This window comes from Oncorhynchus keta, unplaced genomic scaffold (genome assembly GCF_023373465.1).
Source record: "Oncorhynchus keta strain PuntledgeMale-10-30-2019 unplaced genomic scaffold, Oket_V2 Un_contig_5107_pilon_pilon, whole genome shotgun sequence".
Taxonomy (NCBI): Eukaryota; Metazoa; Chordata; class Actinopteri; order Salmoniformes; family Salmonidae; genus Oncorhynchus; species Oncorhynchus keta.
The window spans coordinates 106,433-128,155 of NW_026288120.1; the positions used below are offsets into that span (position 1 = coordinate 106,433).

Consider the following 21,723-nt stretch of genomic DNA (forward strand, 5'->3'; position numbering starts at 1 on the left):
TGTGCTGTAGTCAATGTTGCTAACCAACGGAGACCAATTACACTTATTGTGCTGTAGTCAATGTTGCTAACCAACGGAGACCAATTACACTTATTGTGCTGTAGTCAATGTTGCTAACCAACGGAGACCAATTACACTTATTGTGCCAATTACACTTATTGTGCTGTAGTCAATGTTGCTAACCAACGGAGACCAATTACACTTATTGTGCTGTAGTCAATGTTGCTAACCAACGGAGACCAATTACACTTATTGTGCTGTAGTCAATGTTGCTAACCAACGGAGACCAATTACACTTATTGTGCACGTCAATGTTGTTTGTGCTGTAGTCAATGTTGCTAACCAACGGAGGCCCAATTACACTTATTGTGCTGTAGTCAATGTTGCTAACCAACGGAGGCCCAATTACACTTATTGTGCTGTAGTCAATGTTGCTAACCAACGGAGACCCAATTACACTTATTGTGCTGTAGTCAATGTTGCTAACCAACGGAGGCCAATTACACTTATTGTGCATACTGTAGTCAATGTTGCTAACCAACGGAGACCAATTACACTTATTGTGCTGTAGTCAATGTTGCTAACCAACGGAGACCAATTACACTTATTGTGCTGTAGTCAATGTTGCTAACCAACGGAGACCAATTACACTTATTGTGCTGTAGTCAATGTTGCTAACCAACGGAGACCAATTACACTTATTGTGCTGTAGTCAATGTTGCTAACCAACGGAGGCCCAATTACACTTATTGTGCATGCTGTAGTCAATGTTGCTAACCAACGGAGACCAATTACACTTATTGTGCATACTGTAGTCAATGTTGCTAACCAACGGAGGCCCAATTACACTTATTGTGCTGTAGTCAATGTTGCTAACCAACGGAGCCCAATTACACTTATTGTGCTGTAGTCAATGTTGCTAACCAACGGAGGCCCAATTACACTTATTGTGCATACTGTAGTCAATGTTGCTAACCAACGGAGGCCCAATTACACTTATTGTGCTGTAGTCAATGTTGCTAACCAACGGAGGCCCAATTACACTTATTGTGCATACTGTAGTCAATGTTGCTAACCAACGGAGACCAATTACACTTATTTGTGCTGTAGTCAATGTTGCTAACCAACGGAGGACCAATTACACTTATTGTGCTGTAGTCAATGTTGTTAACCAACGGAGACCAATTACACTTATTGTGCATACTGTAGTCAATGTTGCTAACCAACGGAGACCAATTACACTTATTGTGCATACTGTAGTCAATGTTGCTAATCAACGGAGACCAATTACACTTATTGTGCATACTGTACTCAATGTTGCTAACCAACGGAGACCCAATTACACTTATTGTGCATACTGTAGTCAATGTTGCTAACCAACAGAGACCAATTACACTTATTGTGCATACTGTAGTCAATGTTGCTAACCAACGGAGGCCCAATTACACTTATTGTGCATACTGTAGTCAATGTTGCTAATCAACGGAGGCCCAATTACACTTATTGTGCATACTGTAGTCAATGTTGCTAACCAATGGAGACCAATTACACTTATTGTGCATACTGTAGTCAATGTTGCTAACCAACGGAGACCAATTACACTTATTGTGCATACTGTAGTCAATGTTGCTAACCAACGGAGACCCAATTACACTTATTGTGCATACTGTAGTCAATGTTGCTAACCAACGGAGGCCCAATTACACTTATTGTGCTGTAGTCAATGTTGCTAACCAACGGAGACCAATTACACTTATTGTGCTGTAGTCAATGTTGTTAACCAACGGAGACCCAATTACACTTATTGTGCTGTAGTCAATGTTGCTAACCAACGGAGACCAATTACACTTATTGTGCTGTAGTCAATGTTGCTAACCAACGGAGGCCCAATTACACTTATTGTGCTGTAGTCAATGTTGCTAACCAACGGAGACCCAATTACACTTATTGTGCTGTAGTCAATGTTGCTAACCAACGGAGGCCAATTACACTTATTGTGCATACTGTAGTCAATGTTGCTAACCAACGGAGACCAATTACACTTATTGTGCTGTAGTCAATGTTGCTAACCAACGGAGACCAATTACACTTATTGTGCTGTAGTCAATGTTGCTAACCAACGGAGGCCCAATTACACTTATTGTGCTGTAGTCAATGTTGCTAACCAACGGAGGCCCAATTACACTTATTGTGCTGTAGTCAATGTTGCTAACCAACGGAGGCCCAATTACACTTATTGTGCATACTGTAGTCAATGTTGCTAACCAACGGAGACCAATTACACTTATTGTGCATACTGTAGTCAATGTTGCTAACCAACGGAGGCCCAATTACACTTATTGTGCTGTAGTCAATGTTGCTAACCAACGGATGCCCAATTACACTTATTGTGCTGTAGTCAATGTTGCTAACCAACGGAGGCCCAATTACACTTATTGTGCATACTGTAGTCAATGTTGCTAACCAACGGAGGCCCAATTACACTTATTGTGCTGTAGTCAATGTTGCTAACCAACGGAGGCCCAATTACACTTATTGTGCATACTGTAGTCAATGTTGCTAACCAACGGAGACCAATTACACTTATTGTGCATACTGTAGTCAATGTTGCTAACCAACGGAGGCCCAATTACACTTATTGTGCTGTAGTCAATGTTGTTAACCAACGGAGACCAATTACACTTATTGTGCTGTAGTCAATGTTGCTAACCAACGGAGACCAATTACACTTATTGTGCATACTGTAGTCAATGTTGCTAATCAACGGAGACCAATTACACTTATTGTGCATACTGTAGTCAATGTTGCTAACCAACGGAGACCAATTACACTTATTGTGCATACTGTACTCAATGTTGCTAACCAACGGAGACCCAATTACACTTATTGTGCATACTGTAGTCAATGTTGCTAACCAACAGAGACCAATTACACTTATTGTGCATACTGTAGTCAATGTTGCTAACCAACGGAGGCCCAATTACACTTATTGTGCATACTGTAGTCAATGTTGCTAATCAACGGAGGCCCAATTACACTTATTGTGCATACTGTAGTCAATGTTGCTAACCAACGGAGGCCCAATTACACTTATTGTGCTGTAGTCAATGTTGTTAACCAACGGAGACCAATTACACTTATTGTGCATACTGTAGTCAATGTTGCTAACCAACGGAGACCAATTACACTTATTGTGCATACTGTAGTCAATGTTGCTAATCAACGGAGACCAATTACACTTATTGTGCATACTGTAGTCAATGTTGCTAACCAACGGAGACCAATTACACTTATTGTGCATACTGTACTCAATGTTGCTAACCAACGGAGACCCAATTACACTTATTGTGCATACTGTAGTCAATGTTGCTAACCAACAGAGACCAATTACACTTATTGTGCATACTGTAGTCAATGTTGCTAACCAACGGAGGCCCAATTACACTTATTGTGCATACTGTAGTCAATGTTGCTAATCAACGGAGGCCCAATTACACTTATTGTGCATACTGTAGTCAATGTTGCTAACCAATGGAGACCAATTACACTTATTGTGCATACTGTAGTCAATGTTGCTAACCAACGGAGACCAATTACACTTATTGTGCATACTGTAGTCAATGTTGCTAACCAACGGAGACCCAATTACACTTATTGTGCATACTGTAGTCAATGTTGCTAACCAACGGAGGCCCAATTACACTTATTGTGCTGTAGTCAATGTTGCTAACCAACGGAGACCAATTACACTTATTGTGCTGTGTATGTTGTCAATGTTGCTAACCAACGGAGACCAATTACACTTATTGTGCTAGTCAATTGCTAACCAACGGAGGCCCATTACACTTATTGTGCTGTAGTCAATGTTGCTAACCAACGGAGACCCAATTACACTTATTGTGCTGTAGTCAATGTTGCTAACCAACGGAGGCCTTATTGTGCATACTGTAGTCAATGTTGCTAACCAACGGAGACCAATTACACTTATTGTGCTGTAGTCAATGTTGCTAACCAACGGAGACCAATTACACTTATTGTGCTGTAGTCAATGTTGCTAACCAACGGAGGCCCAATTACATTTATTGTGCTGTAGTAAATGTTGCTAACCAACGGAGGCCCAATTACACTTATTGTGCTGTAGTCAATGTTGCTAACCAACGGAGGCCCAATTACACTTATTGTGCATACTGTAGTCAATGTTGCTAACCAACGGAGACCAATTACACTTATTGTGCATACTGTAGTCAATGTTGCTAACCAACGGAGGCCCAATTACACTTATTGTGCTGTAGTCAATGTTGCTAACCAACGGATGCCCAATTACACTTATTGTGCTGTAGTCAATGTTGCTAACCAACGGAGGCCCAATTACACTTATTGTGCTGTAGTCAATGTTGCTAACCAACGGAGGCCCAATTACACTTATTGTGCATACTGTAGTCAATGTTGCTAACCAACGGAGACCAATTACACTTATTGTGCATACTGTAGTCAATGTTGCTAACCAACGGAGACCAATTACACTTATTGTGCATACTGTAGTCAATGTTGCTAACCAACGGAGACCCAATTACACTTATTGTGCATACTGTAGTCAATGTTGCTAACCAACGGAGGCCCAATTACACTTATTGTGCATACTGTAGTCAATGTTGCTAACCAACGGAGGCCCAATTACACTTATTGTGCATACTGTAGTCAATGTTGCTAACCAACGGAGGCCCAATTACACTTATTGTGCATACTATAGTCAATGTTGCTAACCAACGGAGGCCCAATTACACTTATTGTGCATACTGTAGTCAATGTTGCTAACCAACGGAGGCCCAATTACACTTATTGTGCTGTAGTCAATGTTGCTAACCAACGGAGGCCCAATTACACTTATTGTGCATACTGTAGTCTATGTTGCTAACCAACGGAGACCAATTACACTTATTGTGCATACTGTAGTCAATGTTGCTAACCAACGGAGGCCCAATTACACTTATTGTGCTGTAGTCAATGTTGTTAACCAACGGAGACCAATTACACTTATTGTGCATACTGTAGTCAATGTTGCTAACCAACGGAGACCAATTACACTTATTGTGCATACTGTAGTCAATGTTGCTAATCAACGGAGACCAATTACACTTATTGTGCATACTGTAGTCAATGTTGCTAACCAACGGAGACCAATTACACTTATTGTGCATACTGTAGTCAATGTTGCTAACCAACGGAGGCCCAATTACACTTATTGTGCATACTGTAGTCAATGTTGCTAATCAACGGAGGCCCAATTACACTTATTGTGCATACTGTAGTCAATGTTGCTAACCAATGGAGACCAATTACACTTATTGTGCATACTGTAGTCAATGTTGCTAACCAACGGAGACCAATTACACTTATTGTGCATACTGTAGTCAATGTTGCTAACCAACGGAGACCCAATTACACTTATTGTGCATACTGTAGTCAATGTTGCTAACCAACGGAGGCCCAATTACACTTATTGTGCATACTGTAGTCAATGTTGCTAACCAACGGAGGCCCATTACACTTATTGTGCATACTGTAGTCAATGTTGCTAACCAACGGAGGCCCAATTACACTTATTGTGCATACTGTAGTCAATGTTGCTAACCAACAGAGGCCAAATTACACTTTCTGTGATGCAGAAGTCCAACCATGGATGAATATTCTTGTGTATTTGAATACTTTATTCAAGGTTTGAGGTCAGCTCTGCCCAAGGCTGTAGTGAATGGGGGTTAGGCTCAGTTGGCAGGGCTGCTGACCCAGTTACACAGCAAACTGAGAGAGAGAGAGAGAGAGAGAGAGAGAGAGAGAGAGAGATAGATAGATAGATAGATAGATAGATAGATAGATAGATAGATAGATAGATAGATAGATAGATAGATAGAGAGATAAAAAGGGGGAGCAGTGTAGGAAGTGTCATTGTTAGGTGATCCAGCGTGTGATGTAGAGTAGAACACACCCTGGACCTGGCCAACAACCTGATTACTAATCACTCATAGACAGAACACAGTTCACCCAGCACCATGTCGCTGCATTGTTGTGTGGGTGTGTGTGTTCACAGAGCCAGTTCACACAACTATCTCCATGCTCTCACATTGTTGTGTGGGTGTGTTTGATCACAGAGCCAGTTCACCCCACTCTCTGGTGCTAGCTACCTCTCCAACAATATGACACCATGCTCTCTGGTGCTAGCTACCTCTCCAACAATATGACACCATGCTCTCTGGTGCTAGCTACCTCTCCAACAATATTACACCATGCTCTCTGGTGCTAGCTACCTCTCCAACAATATGACACCATGCTCTCTGGTGCTGGCTACCTCTCCAACAATATGACATAATGCTCTCTGGTGCTGGCTACCTCTCCAACAATATGACACCATGCTCCCTGGTGCTAGCTACCTCTCCAACAATATGACACCATGCTCTCTGGTGCTGACTACCTCTCCAACAATATGACACCATGCTCCCTGGTGCTAGCTACCTCTCCAACAATATGACACCATGCTCACTGGTGCTGGCTACCTCTCCAACAATATGACACCATGCTCCCTGGTGCTAGCTACCTCTCCAACAATATGACACCATGCTCTCTGGTGCTGGCTACCTCTCCAACAATATGACACCATGCTCTCTGGTGCTAGCTACCTCTCCAACAATATGACACCATGCTCTCTGGTGCTAGCTACCTCTCCAACAATATGACACCATGCTCTCTGGTGCTAGCTACCTCTCCAACAATATGACACCATGCTCTCTGGTGCTAGCTACCTCTCCAACAATATGACACCATGCTCTCTGGTGCTGACTACCTCTCCAACAATATGACACCATGCTCTCTGGTGCTAGCTACCTCTCCAACAATATGACACCATGCTCTCTGGTGCTGACTACCTCTCCAACAATATGACACCATGCTCTCTGGTGCTGACTACCTCTCCAACAATATGACACCATGCTCTCTGGTGCTAGCTACCTCTCCAACAATATGACACCATGCTCTCTGGTGCTGACTACCTCTCCAACAATATGACACCATGCTCTCTGGTGCTAGCTACCTCTCCAACAATATGACACCATGCTCTCTGGTGCTGACTACCTCTCCAACAATATGACACCATGCTCTCTGGTGCTGGCTACCTCTCCAACAATATGACACCATGCTCTCTGGTGCTAGCTACCTCTCCAACAATATGACACCATGCTCTCTGGTGCTAGCTACCTCTCCAACAATATGACACCATGCTCTCTGGTGCTGGCTACCTCTCCAACAATATGACACCATGCTCTCTGGTGCTGGCTACCTCTCCAACAATATGACACCATGCTCCCTGGTGCTGACTACCTCTCCAACAATATGACACCATGCTCTCTGGTGCTGGCTACCTCTCCAACAATATGACACCATGCTCCCTGGTGGCCCTGAATCATGCCTGACTCATGGTCTTGACTGGGGGATGTGGCTCCACCTATTGTCCTCAACTTCTCTGATGCTTTAACTATAAACAATCATTGCATATTGGACTGAAACGTCATGGTAGTTTTCCTGAGGCTCTGCAGCTATTCAACATCCTGTGCATTGACAGCCTTCAGACATATTCATTGCATATTGAACTGATCAGAAACCGCAAGCCTTTTATGAGATCAACAGTTGGGTGCGTTTGAATAAAAAAAAGATCCTAATTAAATCAAAACGTATGTGTGGTTATGATTCATCTCAAACAGACAGATGGTACGGTTTGACAAATTGTCTGTGTTACAGTAAAAACAACACTAGATATGGGTAACGACAGTATGATACTGTATAAACAACACTAGATATGGGTAACGACAGTATGATACTGTATAAACAACACTAGATATGGGTAACGACAGTATAATACTGTATAAACAACACTAGATATGGGTAACGACAGTATGATACTGTATAAACAACACTAGATATGGGTAACGACAGTATGATACTGTATAAACAACACTAGATATGGGTAACGACAGTATGATACTGTATAAACAACACTAGATATGGGTAATGACAGTATGATACTGTATAAACAACACTAGATATGGGTAATGACAGTATGATACTGTATAAACAACACTAGATATGGGTAATGACAGTATGATACTGTATAAACACCACTAGATATGGGTAATGACAGTATGATACTGTATAAACACTAGATATGGGTAACGACAGTATAATACTGTATAAACAACACTAGATATGGGTAAAGACAGTATGATACTGTATAAACACCACTAGATATGGGTAATGACAGTATGATACTGTTATAAACACTAGATATGGGTAACGACAGTATGATACTGTATAAACAACACTAGATATGGGTAATGACAGTATGATACTGTATAAACAACACTAGATATGGGTAATGACAGTATGATACTGTATAAACACTAGATATAGGTAACGACAGTATGATACTGTATAAACAACACTAGATATGGGTAATGACAGTATGATACTGTATAAACACCACTAATGACCTTGTTGTCATTGTAAATGTAGTTTTAGTTCTGGATTCAGGCCAGAAGGGCAACATGTGGGTCGTACAGTTGGAGAAACCCTGCTGTGTGTTGACTGTCACGGAGGCTAACACCTGAAACCAAAGTGTGCCTGCCGACCTCGGGCACACATACGCGCACTGACCTTGGGCACACATACGCACACTGACCTTGGGCACACATACGCGCACTGACCTTGGGCACACATACGCGCACTGACCTTGGGCACACATACGCGCACTGACCTTGGGCACACATACGCGCACTGACCTTGGGCACACATACGCGCACTGACCTTGGGCACACATACGCGCACTGACCTTGGGCACACATACGCGCACTGACCTTGGGCACACATACGCGCACTGACCTTGGGCACACATACGCGCACTGACCTTGGGTACACATACGCACACTGTTGCTGGTTGTAAAACAACATGTGTGTGTTTGTGTGTTGTGTATGTATAATATGCATCTGAAGGACTGCAGATTCTGCGTTGTGTCTGTGTGTGCAGAGAGGAATGTGTGTGTCCTGCCAAATCTGTGAGTTAGTGTGTGTGTGTGTGTGTGTGTGTGTGTGTGTGTGTGTGTGTGTGTGTGTGTGTGTGTGTGTGTGTGTGTGTGTGTGTGTGTGTGTGTGTGTGTGTGTGTGTGTGTGTGTGTGTGTGTGTGTGTGTGCTCTCTTCAGTCCATGTGTGGGTGTCCTGCCAGAGTGTATGTGCGTGTTGTGACAGAGCAGTAACTTGGAGTAGGTGGGTGACAATAGAAGCTTGGGATTGCAGTATGCAGTCTTCAGTGCTACCATGGAGACAGAGACAGTTCTAGAACACAGACAAGTCTTTCATCTCATGTCTCTGCTGTGTACTCCTCCCTCACTTCTCCTGCTGTGTACTCCTCCCTCCCTTCTCCTGCTGTGTACTCCTCCCTCACTTCTCCTGCTGTGTACTCCTCCCTCACTTCTCCTGCTGTGTACTCCTCCCTCCCTTCTCCTGCTGTGTACTCCTCCCTCACTTCTCCTGCTGTGTACTCCTCCCTCACTTCTCCTGCTGTGTACTCCTCCCTCCCTTCTCCTGCTGTGTACTCCTCCCGACCTTCTCCTGCTAAGTACTCATCCCTCCCTTCTCCTGCTAAGTATTCCACCCTCTCTTCTCCTGCTGTGTACTCCTCCCTCCCTTCTCCTGCTAAGTACTCCTCCCTCCCTTCTCCTGCTAAGTACTCCTCCCTCCCTTCTCCTGCTATGTACTCCTCCCTCCCTTCTCCTGCAATGTACTCCTCCCTCCCTTCTCCTGCTATGTACTCCTCCCTCACTTCTCCTGCTGTGTACTCCTCCCTCCCTTCTCCTGCTGTGTACTCCTCCCTCCCTTCTCCTGCTAAGTACTCCTCCCTCCCTTCTCCTGCTATGTACTCCTCCCTCCCTTCTCCTGCTAAGTACTCCTCCCTCCCTTCTCCTGCTAAGTATTCCTCCCTCCCTTCTCCTGCTATGTACTCCTCCCTCCCTTCTCCTGCTAAGTACTCCTCCCTCCCTTCTCCTGCTAAGTATTCCTCCCTCCCTTCTCCTGCTAAGTATTCCTCCCTCCCTTCTCCTGCTATGTACTCCTCCCTCCCTTCTCCTGCTAAGTACTCCTCCCTCCCTTCTCCTGCTAAGTATTCCTCCCTCCCTTCTCCTGCTATGTACTCCTCCCTCCCTTCTCCTGCTGTGTATTCCTCCCTCCCTTCTCCTGCTAAGTACTCCTCCCTCCCTTCTCCTGCTAAGTATTCCTCCCTCTCTTCTCCTGCTGTGTACTCCTCCCTCCCTTCTCCTGCGAAGTACTCCTCCCTCCCTTCTCCTGCTGTGTATTTCTCCCTCCTTCTCCTGCTAAGTACTCCTCCCTCCCTTCTCCTGCTAAGTATTCCTCCCTCTCTTCTCCTGCTGTGTACTCCTCCCTCCCATCTCCTGCTAAGTATTCCTCCCTCCCTTCTCCTACTAAGTATCCCTCCCTCCCTTCTCCTGCTAAGTATTCCTCCTCTCTTCTCCTGCTGTGTACTCCTCCCTCCCTTCTCCTGCTAAGTACTCCTCCCTCCCTTCTCCTGCTGTGTATTTCTCCCTCCCTTCCCCTGCCAAGTACTCCTCCCTCCCTTCTCCTGCTAAGTATTCCTCCCTCTCTTCTCCTGCTGTGTACTCCTCCCTCCCTTCTCCTGCTAAGTATTCCTCCCTCCCTTCTCCTGCTAAGTATTCCTTCCTCCCTTCCCCTGCTAAGTATTCCTCCCTCCCTTCTCCTGCTGTGTATTTCTCCCTCCCATCTCCTGCTAAGTATTCCTCCCTCCCTTCTCCTGCTAAGTATTCCTCCCTCTCTTCTCCTGCTGTGTACTCCTCCCTCCCATCTCCTGCTAGGTATTCCTCCCTCCCTTCCCCTGCCAAGTACTCCTCCCTCCCTTCTCCTGCTAAGTATTCCTCCCTCTCTTCTCCTGCTGTGTACTCCTCCCTCCCTTCTCCTACTAAGTATTCCTCCCTCCCTTCTCCTGCTAAGTATTCCTCCCTCCCTTCTCCTGCTAAGTATTCCTTCCTCCCTTCCCCTGCTAAGTATTCCTCCCTCCCTTCTCCTGCTGTGTATTTCTCCCTCCCATCTCCTGCTAAGTATTCCTCCCTCCCTTCTCCTGCTAAGTATTCCTCCCTCCCTTCTCCTGCTAAGTATTCCTCCCTCCCTTCTCCTGCTAAGTATTCCTCCCTCCCTTCTCCTGCTATGTACTCCTCCCTCCCTTCTCCTGCTGTGTACTCCTCCCTCCCTTCCCCTGCTAAGTATTCCTCCCTCCCTTCTCCTGCTAAGTATTCCTCCCTCCCTTCTCCTGCTAAGTACTCCTCCCTCCCTTCTCCTGCTAAGTACTCCTCCCTCCCTTCTCCTGCTAAGTACTCCTCCCTCCCTTCTCCTGCTAAGTATTCCTCCCTCCCTTCTCCTGCTGTGTACTCCTCCCTCCCTTCTCCTGCTATGTACTCCTCCCTCCCTTCTCCTGCTATGTACTCCTCCCTCCCTTCTCCTGCTAAGTACTCCTCCCTCCCTTCTCCTGCTATGTACTCCTCCCTCCCTTCTCCTGCTATGTACTCCTCCCTCCCTTCTCCTGCTAAGTATTCCTCCCTCACTTCTCCTGCTGTGTACTCCTCCCTCCCTTCTCCTGCTATGTACTCCTCCCTCCCTTCTCCTGCTAAGTATTCCTCCCTCCCTTCTCCTGCTGTGTACTCCTCCCTCCCTTCTCCTGCTGTGTACTCCTCCCTCCCTTCTCCTGCTGTGTACTCCTCCCTCCCTTCTCCTGCTATGTACTCCTCCCTCCCTTCTCCTGCTATGTACTCCTCCCTCCCTTCTCCTGCTGTGTACTCCTCCCTCCCTTCTCCTGCTATGTACTCCTCCCTCCCTTCTCCTGCTGTGTACTCCTCCCTCCCTTCTCCTGCTAAGTATTCCTCCCTCCCTTCTCCTGCTATGTACTCCTCCCTCCCTTCTCCTGCTGTGTACTCCTCCCTCACTTCTCCTGCTGTGTACTCCTCCCTCCCTTCTCCTGCTATGTACTCCTCCCTCCCTTCTCCTGCTATGTACTCCTCCCTCCCTTCTCCTGCTGTGTACTCCTCCCTCCCTTCTCCTGCTAAGTATTCTTTCCTCCCTTCTCCTGCTATGTACTCCTCCCTCCCTTCTCCTGCTATGTACTCCTCCCTCCCTTCTCCTGCTGTGTACTCCTCCCTCCCTTCTCCTGCTATGTACTCCTCCCTCCCTTCTCCTGCTATGTACTCCTCCCTCCCTTCTCCTGCTAAGTACTCCTCCCTCCCTTCTCCTGCTATGTACTCCTCCCTCCCTTCTCCTGCTGTGTACTCCTCCCTCCCTTCTCCTGCTAAGTACTCCTCCCTCCCTTCTCCTGCTATGTACTCCTCCCTCCCTTCTCCTGCTATGTACTCCTCCCTCCCTTCTCCTGCTAAGTATTCCTCCCTCACTTCTCCTGCTGTGTACTCCTCCCTCCCTTCTCCTGCTAAGTATTCCTCCCTCACTTCTCCTGCTGTGTACTCCTCCCCCCTTCTCCTGCTATGTACTCCTCCCTCCCTTCTCCTGCTGTGTACTCCTCCCTCCCTTCTCCTGCTGTGTACTCCTCCCTCCATTCTCCTGCTATGTACTCCTCCCTCCCTTCTCCTGCTAAGTATTCCTCCCTCACTTCTCCTGCTGTGTACTCCTCCCCCTTCTCCTGCTATGTACTCCTCCCTCCCTTCTCCTGCTGTGTACTCCTCCCTCCCTTCTCCTGCTGTGTACTCCTCCCTCCCTTCTCCTGCTATGTACTCCTCCCTCCCTTCTCCTGCTATGTACTCCTCCCTCCCTTCTCCTGCTGTGTACTCCTCCCTCCCTTCTCCTGCTAAGTATTCCTCCCTCCCTTCTCCTGCTATGTACTCCTCCCTCCCTTCTCCTGCTCTTATTCTTCATTCTTCCTCACCTTTGCTCTCTCTATTCTTCTCTCATTGTCTTTCTCCATTCCTCCAGTCCACACCCTAATTGTTTTAACACTACAGGGCACCACTACCTCCAGCTTCACATTCAGTATCACAAAATCAGCATCTGAAAACACTAACAGGTACAAAGAATTATGATGATGATTGATGATGATGATTGATGACATAGGGTCATACTGTAACTGAATGTTGACTGAGTCATGCCTTTAGTCTGGATACAACAATTCTGGAAATAATATCAGAATTCAGTTGGTGAAGGTTCATAAATAAATCAACAACAAATAGTTTCCTCATCTCTGATATTGTTTGTCAGCGTTTAAATCGTTGCCATGCAAATGACAAGCAAAATATCATCAGTCACGTGACCGGACCGTTTATAGCAGAGGCAGTAGCTTTCGCTGGTGGTCATTAAATTAAACTCTGGTTCGTATCCACCGAGCGAGCGCCTTTCCCAATGGAGGAGCGTCTACAGCGGACCGGTTGCCTTCGGAAATCTTTTGAGAGAACACATCTTTTTCATTGGACCTCCTCTCTCCTGATGTAAGGATCTACTTTTTGAAAGGACTAGTTTAACTTCCACCCCTTCGCAGCACCCGCGTTATTGCACCGATACCCCTCTGATGTCCGCCCGGTAGCAGCCACAACCGCAGCTTCCCCAGACCCCCATCGCGTGCCGCTTGCCAATGCAAACCAAGCATAAGTGGGGAGAAGCGCTCCGTGGGTAAGGATTTCACATTTTATTTTCACGTCTGCGTAATCTAGGTTATTATTCATCACCATAATTCCTATATAATTACCTATTCCAATGTAGGCTAATGAGCACGGGGAGCATCTGAGCGAGACTCAGTGAGAAGTTCTGGAATAATTCATGCCCAAACAGATTTACATTTATATCTATAGGCATATGTGAGTGATGGTGAAACATAATTTCATCAACATTTATAATTCAATAACGTTCGTGTTTTGGACAATAACAAAGTGCAATACATCGATACATCAGGTCCCCAAAGTATTGGCTGACGTCATGGAGATAAGAGATAATCAGAAGAGAAGAGATACTGTTTTAACCAGTACTTCCCGTTTGTTTGTTCATAAAACAGGTTCAGGGCATTTCTACTGTCCAGGACATGAAGGCCTACAGATAGATGCAAGTAGGCTACTGTTGGCTCTAGTTTATACACATGTCCTTATTCAGAATGACTTCATAGGAAGTTATTACATGCCTGCCCTATTCCTATGGAGAAATCTAGTTGATAGAACCAGTATGATATACTACTATACAGTCCCTGCTTCCAGTCTGTACTGAAAGACTGCTATACAGTCCCTGCTTCCAGTCTGTAGTGAAAGACTACTATACAGTCCCTGCTTCCAGTCTGTACTGAAAGACTGCTATACAGTCCCTGCTTCCAGTCTGTAGTGAAAGACTGCTATACAGTCCCTGCTTCCAGTCTGTACTGAAAGACTGCTATACAGTCCCTGCTTCCAGTCTGTAGTGAAAGACTGCTATACAGTCCCTGCTTCCAGTCTGTACTGAAAGACTATTATACAGTCCCTGCTTCCAGTCTGTACTGGGGGCAAATGAGAGATGGAGGTCACATCCCAAATGGCACCATATTCCTATGAAGTGCACTATTTTTTACCAGAACCCCATAGAGGACTGGTCAAAAAAAAATAGTGCACTATATAGGGAATAGGGTGCCATTTGGGACGTACCCAGAGTTTCCTCCTACTTGACACAGCGAACAGAGCATCCTCACCCTCCCAGCCTCTGGAACCTTCCTCCAGCACTGTTCAGCGCTGAAGAGAGCACCTGACCTCTAACCTTTAACCCCAGGGGAAGGACATTTTTAAGCCATATTAAAACAGTGGAAGTTGTGTAACTGCTTGGCCGAATTCCACCGCAGCTCTAAATTCCTAAGGCAGAAATCTTAGTCCCTTGTGCACACAACCCCCCCTCCCCCAGCTCCAGTCTGGTGGCTAAAAATACGATGCAGGGCTCTCCGGGTCTGGGGGGTTGGAGAATGTTTCCCAGCCGCTGTGACTGACGGTCCAGACATCCGGTCACATTCAGAAGGGCTCTGATCTCTCTGGTCACTGCAGCAGAACTACAGGTCTCTCTGGTCATTCCAGCTGATCTACGGGGCTCTCTGGTAACTGCAGCAGAACTACAGGTCTCTGGTCGCTGCAGCTGATCTACAGGTCTCTCTGGTAACTGCAGCAGAACTACAGGTCTCTCTGGCCACTGCAGTAGAACTACAGATGTCTCTGGTCACTGCAGTAGAACTACAGGTCTCTCTGGCCGCTGCAGTAGAACTACAGATCTCTCTGGTCACTGCAGCAGAACTACAGATCTCTCTGATCACTGCAGCAGAACTACAGGTTTCTGGTCACTGCAGCAGAACTACAGGTCTCTCTGATCACTGCAGCAGAACTACAGATGTCTCTGATCACTGCAGCAGAACTACAGATCTCTCTGATCTATCTGGTCACTGCAGTAGAACTACAGGTCTCTGGTCACTGCAGCAGAACTACAGGTCTCTTTGGTCACTGCAGCAGAACTACAGATCTCTCTGATCTCTCTGGTCACTGCAGCAGATCTACAGGTCTCTCTGGTCACTGCAGCAGAACTACCAGTCTCTCTGGTCACTGCAGCAGAACTACAGATCTCTCTGATCTCTGGTCACTGCAGCAGAACTACAGATCTCTCTGATCTCTCTGGTCACTGCAGCAGAACTACAGGTCTCTCTGGTCACTGCAGCAGAACTACAGGTCTCTCTGGTCACTGCAGCAGAACTATAGATCTCTCTGATCTCTCTGGTCACTGCAGCAGAACTATAGATCTCTCCGATCTCTCTGGTCACTGCAGCAGAACTACAGGTCTCTGGACACTGCAGAAGAACTACAGATGTCTCTGGTCACTGCAGCAGAACTACAGATCTTTCTGATATCTCTGGTCACTGCAGCAGAACTACAGGTCTCTCTGGTCACTGCAGCAGAACTACAGATGTCTCTGGTCACTGCAGCAGAACTACAGATCTCTGGTCACTGCAGCAGAACTACAGATCTCTCTGAACTCTTTGGTCACTGCAGCAGAACTACAGATCTCTCTGATCTCTCTGGTCACTGCAGCAGAACTACAGGTCTCCCTGGTCACTGCAGCAGAACTACAGATGTCTCTGGTCACTGCAGCAGAACTACAGATCTTTCTGATATCTCTGGTCACTGCAGCAGAACTATAAGTCTCTCTGGTCACTGCAGAAGAACTATAGATCTCTCTGGTCACTGCAGCAGAACTACAGATCTTTCTGATCTCCCTGGTCACTGCAGCAGAACTACAGGTCTCTATGGTCACTGCAGCAGAACTACAGATCTCTGTGGTCACTGAAGCAGAACTATAGATCTATCTGATCTCTCTGGTCACTGCAGCAGAACTACAGGTCTCTCTGATCACTGCAGCAGAACTACAGATCTCTCTGATCACTGCAGCGGAACTACAGGTCTCTCTGGTCACTGCAGCAGAACTACAGGTCTCTCTGGTCACTGCAGCAGAACTACAGATGTCTCTTGTCACTGCAGCAGAACTACAGATCTCTCTGATCTCTCTGGTCACTGCAGCAGAACTAAAGGTTTCTCTGGTCACTGCAGTAGAACGACAGATCTCTTTGGTCCCTTTGGTCACTGCAGCAGAACGACTGGTCTCTCTGGTCACTGCAGTAGAACTACAGGTCTCTCTTGTCACTGCAGCAGAACTACAGATCTCTCTGAACTCTTTGGTCACTGCAGTAGAACTACAGATCTCTCTGGTCACTGCAGCAGAACTAAAGGTTTCTCTGGTCACTGCAGTAGAACGACAGATCTCTTTGGTCCCTTTGGTCACTGCAGCAGAACGACTGGTCTCTCTGGTCACTGCAGTAGAACTACAGGTCTCTCTTGTCACTGCAGCAGAACTACAGATCTCTCTGAACTCTTTGGTCACTGCAGCAAAACTACAGATCTCTCTGATCTCTCTTGTCACTGCAGTAGAACTACAGGTCTCTCTTGTCACTGCAGCAGATCTACAGATCTCTCTGAACTCTTTGGTCACTGCAGTAGAACTACAGGTCTCTCTGGTCCCTTTGGTCACTGCAGCAGAACTACATATCTCTCTGATCTCTCTGGTCACTGCAGCAGATCTACAGGTCTCTCTGGTCACTGCAGCAGAACTACCAGTCTCTCTGGTCACTGCAGCAGAACTACAGATATCTCTGGTCACTGCAGCAGAACTACAGGTCGCTCTGGTCACTGCAGAAGAGCTACAGATATCTCTGGTCCCTGCAGCAGAACTACAGATCTCTCTGATATCTCTGGTCACTGCAGCAGAACTACAGGTCTCTCTGGTCACTGCAGCAGAACTACAGGTCTCTCTGATCTCTCTGGTCACTGCAGTATTACTGACTCACCACAGCTCACCTGTCTAGGTATTACTGACTCACCACATCTCACCTGTCTAGATATTACTGACTCACCACAGCTCACCTGTCTAGGTATTACTGACTCACCACATCTCACCTGTCTAGGTATTACTTACTCATCACATCTCACCTGTCTAGATATTACTGGCTCACCACATCTCACCTGTCTAGGTATTCCTGACTCACCACATCTCACCTGTCTCGGTATTACTGACTCACCACATCTCACCTGTCGAGGTATTACTGGCTCACCACATCTGACCTGTCTAGGTATTACTGACTCACCACATCTCACCTGTCTAGATATTACTGACTCACCACATCTCACCTGTCTAGGTATTACTGACTCACCACATCTTACCTGTCTAGATATTACTGGCTCACCACATCTCACCTGTCTAGATATTACTGACTCACCACATCTCACCTGTCTAGATATTACTGACTCACCACATCTCACCTGTCTAGGTATTACTGACTCACCACATCTCACCTGTCTAGATATTACTGACTCACCACATCTCACCTGTCTAGGTATTACTGACTCACCACAGCTCACCTGTCTAGGTATTACTGACTCACCACATCTCACCTGTCTAGATATTACTGACTCACCACATCTCACCTGTCTAGGTATTACCGACTCATCACATCTCACCTGTCTAGATATTACTGACTCACCACAGCTCACCTGTCTAGGTATTACTGGCTCACCACATCTCACCTGTCTAGCTATTACTGACTCACCACATCTCACCTGTCTAGGTATTACTGGCTCACCACATCTCACCTGTCTAGATATTACTGACTCACCACATCTCACCTGTCTAGGTATTACTGACTCACCACATCTCACCTGTCTAGATATTACTGACTCACCACATCTCACCTGTCTAGGTATTACTGACTCACCACAGCTCACCTGTCTAGGTATTACTGACTCACCACATCTCACCTGTCTAGGTATTACTGGCTCACCACATCTCATCTGTCTAAGTATTACTGACTCACATCTCACCTGTCTAGGTATTTAGTGGCATCACACTTCACCCCTATATATATATATATATAGCCTCGTTGTTGTTATGTTATTGTGTTACTTTTGATTATTTTTCATTTTTTACTTTAGTTTATTTGGTAAATATTTTCTTAACTCTTCTTGAACTGCATGGTTGGTTAAGGGCTTGTAAAGTAAGCATTTCACGGTAAGGTCTACCTACACATGTTGTATTCGGCGCATGTGACAAATAAAGTTTGATTTGATCTCACCTGCCTTGGTATTTAGTGACATCACATCTCACCTGTCCTCTCCTTCTCTCCTCTTCTAGGTCTCCCTCCTCCATGGCTTCTTTTCCCTCCATCCCATCCCCCCTTCCCCTCGTCTCCCTCTTCTTCCTCCTCTCCATCCCTCCAGTGGCTCCTATCCAGCCCCAATGGCCCCTGCAACGCGTCCCTGTGGTCTTACCCCAGGTGACAGAGGACCGACCCGCCCCTCACTTCCAGGCTGACGCCCGATTGGACGTCACCTCCCCATGTGACCCAGAATGCCACAAGAAGGCTCTTCCCCCCAGCTACTGGGACCTGCGTAGCATCCTGTCATACGAGACACTCCATAGCAACGGTCGCCTCACCGAAACCGCCGTGGGGATCTACGGGTACACCGCCCCCACCCAGACCACGCCGGCACTGCCTTCCCGACGCAAACGTCAGATCTTTGGCCATGACGGGCGTTTCAGCATTGTAGGGCAAGACTTCCTGTTGAACTACCCATTCTCGGCAGCGGTCAAGCTGTCCACCGGGTGTTCCGGAACACTGGTGGGCGACCGGCACGTTCTGACCGCCGCCCACTGCGTCCACGATGGGAAGAACTACGTGAAAGGGGCGCAAAAGCTCCGGGTGGGTTTCCTGAAGCCAAAGCAGCGTGACTCTCCCAATCCGGCCTCTGCCACCAATGCATCCAACACCCATCCATCACCCCCAGATAAGATGAAGTTCCAGTGGATTCGTGCCAAGCGCACCCACGTGCCCAAAGGCTGGATCAAGGGCAACGGCAACGACATCGGAATGGACTACGACTACGCCTTGTTAGAGCTCAAGAAGACCCACAAACGACGCCACATGAAGCTGGGCGTCTCCCCGCCGGCAAAGCAGCTGCCCGGGCGCAGGGTCCAGTTCTCCGGCTATGACAACGACCGGCCGGGACAGCTGGTCTACCGGTTCTGCCGGGCTGGAGAGGAGACGCCAGACCTGCTCTACCAGCACTGTGACGCCCAGCCCGGGGCCAGCGGCTCGGGGATCTACGCTCGTATGTGGGACCGGAGGAGGCGGCGCTGGGAGAGGAAGGTGATCGGGGTGTTCTCAGGGCACCAGTGGGTGGATCGAGACGGGGCGTCGCAAGAGTTTAACGTGGCAGTGAGGGTGACGCCTCTGAAATACGCCCAGATCTGCTACTGGATCAAAGGAAACTATGTAGACTGCCGAGAAGGATGAGGAAGAGGTGGACATGTCATGCACATACTGTACACACACACACACACACATACAGAGGATTGATGGAGGACAAAGGGGGTCTTCACTTCCATTGCTGAGGAAGTTGACAAGTGGACATGTCATTCATACACGTGCAGAACACACTTCATCATGCATTAATACGGTTTCATTACTAATACATACCATTGTTCTGCATGCAGAGACATCCCTCCCAACACACAACTAGAACGACTCACATTTACATCCAGGAAGTCCTACTGTACATACATCCATCCTCACTAACCCTTCCCATCGCACATTAAATAAAATGTAAAACATGTATTCGTGCCCTTCTTACTGCATGATCAACACTGTGCTTTGAAACACAACTGAAAGGTGTTATGACTGAGCTTCAGAAGATGGCTTTGACCAGGGACTCCCTGTACTTTAGATGTCTTTGACCAGGGACTCCCTGGACCAGGGTGTTATGAATGAGCTTCAGAAGATGTCTTTGACCAGGGACTCCCTGTACCAGGGTGTTATGACTGAGCTTCAGAAGATGTCTTTGACCAGGGACTCCCTGTACCAGGGTGTTATGACTGAGCTTCAGAAGATGTCTTTGACCAGGGACTCCCTGTACCAGGGTGTTATGACTGAGCTTCAGAAGATGTCTTTGACCAGGGACTCCCTGGACCAGGGTGTTATGACTGAGCTTCAGAAGATGTCTTTGACCAGGGACTCCCTGGACCAGCGTGTTATGAGCTTCAGAAGATGTCTTTGACCAGGGACTCCCTGGACCAGCGTGTTATGACTGAGCTTCAGAAGATGGCTTTGACCAGGGACTCCCTGGACCAGGGTGTTATGACTGAGCTTCAGAAGATGTCTTTGACCAGGGACTCCCTGGACCAGCGTGTTATGAGCTTCAGAAGATGTCTTTGACCAGGGACTCCTGGACCAGCGTGTTATGACTGAGCTTCAGAAGATGTCTTTGACCAGGGACTCCCTGGACCAGCGTGTTATGACTGAGCTTCAGAAGATGTCTTTGACCAGGGACTCCCTGTACCAGGGTGTTATGACTGAGCTTCAGAAGATGGCTTTGACCAGGGACTCCTGGACCAGGGTGTTATGACTGAGCTTCAGAAGATGGCTTTGACCAGGGACTCCCTGGACCAGCGTGTTATGAGCTTCAGAAGATGTCTTTGACCAGGGACTCCCTGGACCAGGGTGTTATGATGGTGAAGAGAACATTTAATGCACTGAAAGGATGAAATAGGAGGAACAAGAAGATGTGTAAGAGATTGGTGGAGACAGATGCAGTTTCACTGCTAATTCTATAGATTGTCAGAGCTCTGTTGGGACAACTTTTTTTCTTCTGTTATTGCCAATGAATGTAACCCTGTCATCAACCAAAGGTGCTACCCTGCTCTTAAAAAATGTAAACTCAAGGTATAGACTGTCACAGTACAAACGGTTGGCGTTTCAAATGGACCCAAGTAAAATATCCATAGCTCCCCCTGCTGGGGCCAAATACAACACTACAGGCCACTTTGATGACAGCAGTGTTGACTCTGGAACACTGACCCTCAACTACTCATGATCATGATATGCACTTTGTCAAACCTTATGGGTGAGCTATTTTTCTGTTTCAAAAACAATTGTGCAGCAATATATATATATATATATCAACTTTATAATGCTTTGGAATAAAATGCATAATGTGGTTTTGTGGTCTTTGTGGTTTCATCTCTTATCTACACGGTTTCATGGACAAACAAACATTTCACAAGTCAGTTTA

General features: G+C 46.8%; 1 protein-coding gene and 1 long non-coding RNA gene across 10 annotated transcripts; one reads left to right on the forward strand and one right to left on the reverse strand.

Moving 5' to 3' along the window:
- Positions 1 to 13,401: 13,401 nt before the first annotated feature.
- On the forward strand, positions 13,402 to 21,649 carry LOC127925098 (serine protease 23-like). The gene is made up of 2 exons (XM_052509902.1): positions 13,402 to 13,729; positions 18,788 to 21,649. Exons 1-2 carry the CDS (start codon positions 13,692 to 13,694, stop codon positions 19,947 to 19,949), a joined length of 1,200 nt encoding a protein of 399 aa, XP_052365862.1. The 5' UTR covers positions 13,402 to 13,691; the 3' UTR covers positions 19,950 to 21,649.
- On the reverse strand, positions 17,455 to 18,437 carry LOC127925102 (uncharacterized). Of its 9 annotated transcripts, XR_008119735.1 has the most exons (5): positions 18,316 to 18,436; positions 18,118 to 18,150; positions 17,986 to 18,084; positions 17,821 to 17,853; positions 17,599 to 17,655 (listed from the first exon to the last, which is right to left on the reverse strand). It is a non-coding gene; the product is annotated as an uncharacterized LOC127925102 (long non-coding RNA). The 9 variants fall into 9 exon arrangements; XR_008119728.1 differs by lacking the exons at positions 17,821 to 17,853; positions 17,986 to 18,084 and adding an exon at positions 17,755 to 17,820 and having other exon boundaries at positions 17,505 to 17,622; XR_008119737.1 differs by lacking the exons at positions 17,599 to 17,655; positions 18,118 to 18,150 and adding an exon at positions 17,723 to 17,754 and having other exon boundaries at positions 17,821 to 17,985; positions 18,019 to 18,084; positions 18,250 to 18,387.
- Positions 21,650 to 21,723: the final 74 nt, after the last annotated feature.

Bases quoted from the DNA above. Each gene is read 5' to 3' on its own strand.
- LOC127925098 (XM_052509902.1), top strand. From the start codon at position 13,692: ATGCAAACCAAGCATAAGTGGGGAGAAGCGCTCCGTGG. The intron at 13,730-18,787 runs GTAAGGATTTCA...CTCCTCTTCTAG, and splicing joins TGGGGAGAAGCGCTCCGTGG to GTCTCCCTCCTCCATGGCTT.